A 6,902-nucleotide genomic window follows, 5' to 3' on the forward strand; every position below is an offset into this window, starting at 1 on the left:
CTCATTGCATGAAGTGTCAGATGAAGATGTTTCAAAATGTAGCTTGTGTAATTTGTGTCTGTGGAGTTCCCAGCCTGTTGCTGTTTTCAGAACGGGAGTGGGGAAAGGGAGCAGAGGGCGTTCAGTCTGGGTTTTTTTCAGCCCCTCCCTGGAAGGTGGGGCAGATGTATTAGAGCCTCCACCCCCATGGTGGGGGGTGGGGGGTGGGCTCCAATTCACCCCTCCCCACCCTTCAGCACCAGCTGGGGAGCCCCAAGAATGAGATCCCTCTGCTGCCTTTCCCCCCTCCCATTCTGAAAACAGTAAACACTGGCAGAGAGCCTTGGACATTGCTAAGGGAACCTGGCTGCATCTGGCTGGGAGTCTGCTGTTTCATCTGGGGTAATGTAACTCAGAATGCTTTGCAGAAAATGTTCTGAGTTATAGTGGGGAATTGCACTTCTGTCTGTACCCATCAGTTTGGCTCACATAGACTGGTTTAAAAATGGCAGAAGCCAGGTGCAGACAGAAATGCAGCTCCCCGCTGTAACAGAGAACGCTTTGCAGGAAGTGTTCTGAGTTATAATGATCCCTTGGAACAAACCAGAGTTCACCATTGGTTCCAGAAGGGAGGGGAATCTAGCTGCTGGCTGGGAGTCTGCAGCCAGTTTCCCCTAAAAATGGCCCCTGCTAGGCTGTAAAGTCTTCAAAATGGGAGTGGCGGGGGAAGGGAGTAGAAGAAGCTTGTTCTCATGGTTTTCCAGCCAGCGCTGGAGGGCAGGATGGATGAATTGGAGCTCCCCCACCTCAGGGGAGGGGGGAAGATGGGTACTCCAGTACACCCGCTTCAACCTCCAGCGCAGGCTGAAAAACCCCTGAGACTGAACTCCCTCTGCTCCCTTTCCCCCTCCCATTCTGAAAACAGCTCAAGACTGCCAGGGAGGCAGATAGAAGTTACAGAAGATGCTCTGTTTTGAGATGTCTTCATTTGACCTGTCATACAAGGAGGGGTCAGATTTTCACCCAATCAGCCACTTTTGAAGCTGTCTGCAGCCATGCACTTGTGTTTACTCATGACTATAAACTACTTTCTGTGGCCATATCGAGCAAAAATTATCACTTCTGTTTGTGCCCTAAGATTTGCCACTCTTCTCTGCCCTCCCCCACCAAAGGGTGAATGTGTGTTCTGTTCACTGCCAATCTAAACTACACCACTTACAGAAAACTGCCTAACTTAGATCAATTCTGCTTCAGTCCTTTTGACTGTCTGTACCTAGCCTAAGCGATATAGACACCTTTACATAATGTGCCTATTAGGAGAAAAGAGTCCTACCTGTCGATTGCTTATTGTGAGTTTCTCCAGGAAATGCCGCAGAACTGTTGAGGGATCTTCAATCAGGCAGTTCCATAAGACTTGCTGAGCCACAGCACTCACTGTACAAGAGAAAGAAAGAGAACCAGTCTTCAGAGGGAAAATTTGTATGAAAATGTTTCTAACATCCATTGCTATTATTATTATTTGTATTACCATATCACTTAGGAAACCTAATTATAAATTAGGCACTCTATGCTAGGTGCTGTGGCAATGCAGAACAAAAGGATGGTCTAGCTAATAGGGCTGTGTGAGGCTTTGGACCATGCTTCGGATCTGGAGAAGATTCGGATGCTTTGGCGTCCAAAGCAGCATGTCCGGATCGAAGCGCTGGCTTCTTTAGGCTTTCCAAAGCGGTTCGGAGCTTTGGAGAGCAGGAAGCCTGCTAAGTGTCAAGAAGATAGGTGCAGGAGTTTGGGGGGAACTGCACCCCAAATTCTTGAAAGAAAAACTCATGTCATGTGTACATGTTACACCACAGGGGGGTGAAAACTGCAGGGGTGGTGGCCCCTGGTGAGGCCACAAAGCCTGACAAGTTTCAAGAAGATAGGTGCAGGGGTTTGGGGGAAACTGCACCTCAAGCTGCGGACAAGCAAAACTCATGACATAGATGAGTGTGTTAACACCGCAGGATAAAAACTGCAGGGATGGTAGCCCCTGCTGAGGCCACAAAGCCTGCCAAGTTTCAAGGAGATAGGTGCAGGGGTCCGGGGGGAACTGCACCTCAAGCTGCTGACAGGCAAAACTCATGACATAGATGAGTGTGTTAACACCGCAGGATAAAAACTGCAGGGATGGTAGCCCCTGCTGAGGCCACAAAGCCTGCCAGCTGTCAAAGTGATAGGCACAGGGGTTTCTGGGTTCTGGGGCCCTGCACCTCTAGCTGCTGACAGACAAAACTCATGACATGGGTGCTTGTGCAACTGACTGTGTCTTTCTTGGGGCAGTTAATGAGTTAATTAGCAAGGATTAACACCTACAAAACCACATACTAAGGAGAGGAAATATTCAATACAATCAACTGTCCCAAGACAGACAAAGGCAGTTGCACAAGCACCCATGTCATGAGTTTTGTCTGTCAGCAGCTAGAGGTGCAGGGCCCCAGAACCCCCTTGCACCTATCTCCTTGACAGCTGGCAGGCTTCATGGCCACAGCGGGGGCTACCATCCCTGCAGCTTTCAACCTGCTGTGCCTTAACACACGCAGTGTCACCCATGTCATGAGTTTTGCTTGTCTGCAGCTTGAGGTGCAGTTTCCCCCAAACCCCTGCACCTATCTCCTTGAAACTTGGCAGGCTTTGTGGCCTCACCAGGGGCCATCATCCCTGCAGTTTTCACCCCCCTGTGGTGAAACACGTACACGTGACATGAGTTTTGCTTTCAAGAATTTGGGGTGCAGTTCCCCCCAAACCCCTGCACCTTCTTGAAACTTGGCAGGATTCATACCCTCAGCAGAGGCTACCACTCCTGCAAGTTTCATCCAAATCAAACAAAAAACAACAAAGTTATAGATATTTAACTGATTCCCCATTATACCCTATGGCTGGATCTTCATGGCAGCTCTGAAGCTTCAGAGCCACTTCAGCCAGATCCAAGTGGGAAACCAATCTGGAGCTCTGGATCAGATTGCTGACATCTGAAGCAGCTGGATCCAAAGCCAGATCAAATAGCTGCCTACTTACACAGGCCTACTAGCTAATCATGCTTCCAAGCACAGCATGTTAACTGCTAGGTTATGGAGAAGCTACATTTCCTGGCCCTTCTCTGTTATACGCTTTAGCTGCTTTTCCAAACCCAACAAAAATGTCTGTAAAAAATTATCAGTATGCAAATGGTTCATGAGGTGAAATTATCCACCGCTTTTTAAAAAAAAATATGAATCACAATTAATTGACTCTACAGTATCATTTATCCATTTTGTCATATGTTGTGTCATGTTGTAATTATTTATGGCCAATATTTAGGTAGCCACCAAATGTTTGTGTAAATGCTGATCAGCCTCAAAATATTATGATAATAGAGTTCTAACATTTGAATCTTTCCAAGCCCTGCCTGTTGTGCTAAAGGAGGTGCTTAAAAAACTCAGCTGGAGAACTAATAAAGAGGTGAACCTTAAAGAACAAGAGAACTTTCATATTCCTGATTCCAGATGGCCAATTATTGAATTCACAAACATTTTTGTGAATAAAAGCTCCAATTTGTTATGATTTACTGGGTCATGCTTTCTGTTATTCCTGGTCATTCTTCAGAAAGCCACCAAGCATCTGTGAAAAGGTTAGCTGACTGGAAAACATTAAGGATTTTAGTTATCTGAAAATTTACATTAGTGGAATAGTTTTCAGTGACTCAGTCATCCAATGAAGAAGCAAGTCACTGCTTTATACTCAGTGACCCCTACACATGATTAACAAAAGCTCTGAGCAACTCAGAGTCTGAAACATTTGGGAACAGCTACAGTTCATAATCCATGAGCACGTAGGAATTCTGGGAACAAGTCTGTGGATCATTCTGAAACCAGAAAGGACTTGAACCAAGTATGGCTGGTGCATTTGTTGTTCAAAAACAAAGAAAGAAAAGACAAAACAACAAAAGATCAGGTATATGGTCACACTATGCTGAGGACTCATTTTCTAACAGGTTAATGAACGATTAATAGACATTTTAATAAAATATTAATACATTGTTCTGGAGCTAAACAAGTCAATAACTGCTTCTTAAATGATGTATTTGTAAAGAACTAGTTCTTAACTGATTTATTTATTTATAAATCCTTCTGCTGATGTCCTTATAAAAATATGTAATATCATACACTACCCTGAGGTTACCTTTTGTATTGAATAATAGTAAAAAAAAACAACCATGGTCAAATGTAGCATATATATCTAGTGCTCCTTTTATACCTCTAGTTATTATGCCTTACTGATGTAAGCTATGATTAAAATTGCTAGAGCTTTCCATAACCTCTGACTAAGAGGCCATAAATGTTTAATCTAAATCCATACCTGCGACTCCATCCTCCCGGACTTCTCCATCTTCCATCAAATGGACAATGGGGAGCACAGCTGCACAGATGCATGCTGGGAACACTGCCTGGGGAGGCTGGGGCACATGATGATTTGGAGTATGCTCTGTAGTGTGTTCCTCATCTACAGCAGTGAGAAGTATGAAAGGTTGGGATTTGCAGATATCAAGTCAAGCTAAAGGTCCTCCCAAGCCTGTGAGCTCACTGAGCTATTGGGATTAAGGCATCAGTTTCTATAACCGTTGATACACAGGGCATAATATGACTAGCCTTTGGCTTTGCAGCCTGAACGACTACTGCCCATTCAATGCTGGATAGACTGGAGAAAGCCCTTGTCATGACTGAGGCTTCAAACTCATGCCTTCTGGAGCAAAAGCTGGATGCCACAATGCCCCATTAGCAGATGGACTACACATAAAATCCTATTAAATTACAATTTTGCCTGACAGCATTCACTGTTACATCCTTAATGAAACACTGACATTTAAGAGAAGGTGCTGTAAGCATGGGAATAAACAGTTGTCTCATAATGCATGACACCCAGTATTTCAGAATTGCTGAAGCTTGCAACCAGATCTGACAACAGGAAGGCATTACTTTGGCCAAGATCACAGAAAGTGAGACATTATGTGGCAGTGCAAAAAAGGGCTAAAGAACTGAAATGCTGAGAGAGGGGAATTAAAAACAAATGCAAAGCTAACCCACCTTCATTACTGACCGCTGAACGCACTGACCAGACAGAGCCACGACGGAAGGAATAGTTCCTGTGAGAAGTGCTAGATGTGCAAGAGGGACTCACAGAGAGCCGGCGGGATGCCAGGTTGGCAACTTCTTCTACTGACAAAGAAAGCAGGAAATGTGAATTTATGTCTATAAATCCATCTGACATAACTCAGGGCACTTAGAAGTTAAAACCAACCAGCCACCTTGAGGCAGTGAAAAATTCAAAGCAGGCTACAGACCAACTAGATCTTTTTTTTCCCCCAATGACTCAGGAGTGATCGAGTCCTTTGCTAAGTCAAACTGTAACTGACTGGATGACAGGGCTCTAAAAACGATCCTATATCCTAATGAGCTACACTACTAGGCTATTTGTTATGCTTGCTTTAGGTAATGCCCAGTTATACTTGCAATGCAATTACTCTGTTTACAGATTTCCCACTGCATAAGGTGCTCAGAACACCAGAGTATTTGTTTATTGCATGAGCTCTTACAGTACATTGAAGTAACTCTCTCTAGTAGGACCTTATCTGGCAAGGGGTTGAGTGCCTCTGTGAGGTGCCAGGTGCAAAAAATTCCCACTGGATTTAGTGGGACCTGGGGACACCCCGAAAGCACTCAGTATTTCACTTTTTTGCACTTTTACTCTAATAAGGACTCACTACACTTATTTCTCATTCATTTTCAACCTTAAAGATTGTGACATGGTTGTCTCACATTTTTGTGATGTTGGTAAAATGATTCAGAAGCAGTTTGATGACACCAGGGGCGGGCAATTATTTTGGGCAGAGGTCCGCTTACTGAATTTTGGCAAGTCATCATGGGCCGCATGACAGGCAGCCCAGGGCAGATAAATATTAATTTTCTAAAAATTTTAAGGGTCCTCTGGGCTGGAAAGAATGGCCTGGCAGGCCGCATCTGACCCTTGGGCTGCATTTTGCCCACCCCTGGATGTCATGGTTTAAAACAGTGAGCCTGTCATAAAGCAGGCTCTGCATTATCAATAACAAGCATTTTCTTTCAACATGTGGCATCCCTAAGAAATGTTCCACAATGGAAGCACATGCTTGTGGGTCCCAGGCAGGCAGTTTCTGGCTCTGAAGCACACCTTCCTCCTCCTGCTCTGAATTTGGGTTGCAGGTGGGCTCATAGCATGCCTCCTGGGTGATGGGAATGGCAGTGATCAGACTGGCCTCCCGGCCCAGGCGTTTCTTTTCCTCCTCTTGCTGTAGGTTCTTCAGGATATGCTCTGCTCGCTGATGAGAACGTGACACTGCCCGGGCCGAAAATGACTTCTTCCATGAAAGCAAGAGAAAGAAACTGACTTGAAGCAGTCAGTTTTGCAAGTCATACATGCAAATCTCCTGTAATGTTTAATAATTATTATACAAGCAAAATAAGTGGAAACTGAACAAGAGACACGCAAGGGAAAACTTGGTTTAATTTAATATCTTAGGGCACAACACAGTTACACTAGTGTAATTTGTACTAGCTTTGTACACCACTGGATTCCAAAATCATGGGCAAGCAGCTCTCCTGGGGCTGCTGCATTCAGAAGGCGGCTATTACAATGTCTCACCACTAGCTGAGAGGGAATCACATATTAGTTTTTTTGCCTTTAGCAAATTGTTACCCTGGGATAAAATGTGGACACATGGCACACACAACAGTAAAATTTACACCAGTGTAATTTTACTTCCAATTTTTACACACAGGTCAATTATACACAGGTAAATGTATCTCATGCCCCTGACCTTTGTCTCTTGCTGACCAAATGGAAAAGTATTAAATTCCTATAAAAATTCTGGT

The 6,902-nt window shown here is 44.4% G+C and overlaps 1 protein-coding gene across 1 annotated transcript in view; it reads right to left on the reverse strand.

The window, feature by feature from the left end:
• The window catches only part of UNC80 (unc-80 homolog, NALCN channel complex subunit), a 200,673-nt gene that overhangs the window by 75,845 nt on the left and 117,926 nt on the right, over positions 1-6,902 (reverse strand). The window contains exons 33-36 of the mRNA XM_006022285.2: positions 6,202-6,388; positions 5,079-5,210; positions 4,354-4,497; positions 1,313-1,413 (exon numbers count right to left, since the gene is read on the reverse strand). Coding sequence (XP_006022347.1) covers positions 1,313-1,413; positions 4,354-4,497; positions 5,079-5,210; positions 6,202-6,388 — 564 coding nt within the window. The remainder of the gene's footprint in view (positions 1-1,312; positions 1,414-4,353; positions 4,498-5,078; positions 5,211-6,201; positions 6,389-6,902) is intronic.

Source organism: Alligator sinensis, unplaced genomic scaffold (assembly GCF_000455745.1).
Source record: "Alligator sinensis unplaced genomic scaffold, ASM45574v1 scaffold730_1, whole genome shotgun sequence".
NCBI lineage: Eukaryota > Metazoa > Chordata > Crocodylia > Alligatoridae > Alligator > Alligator sinensis.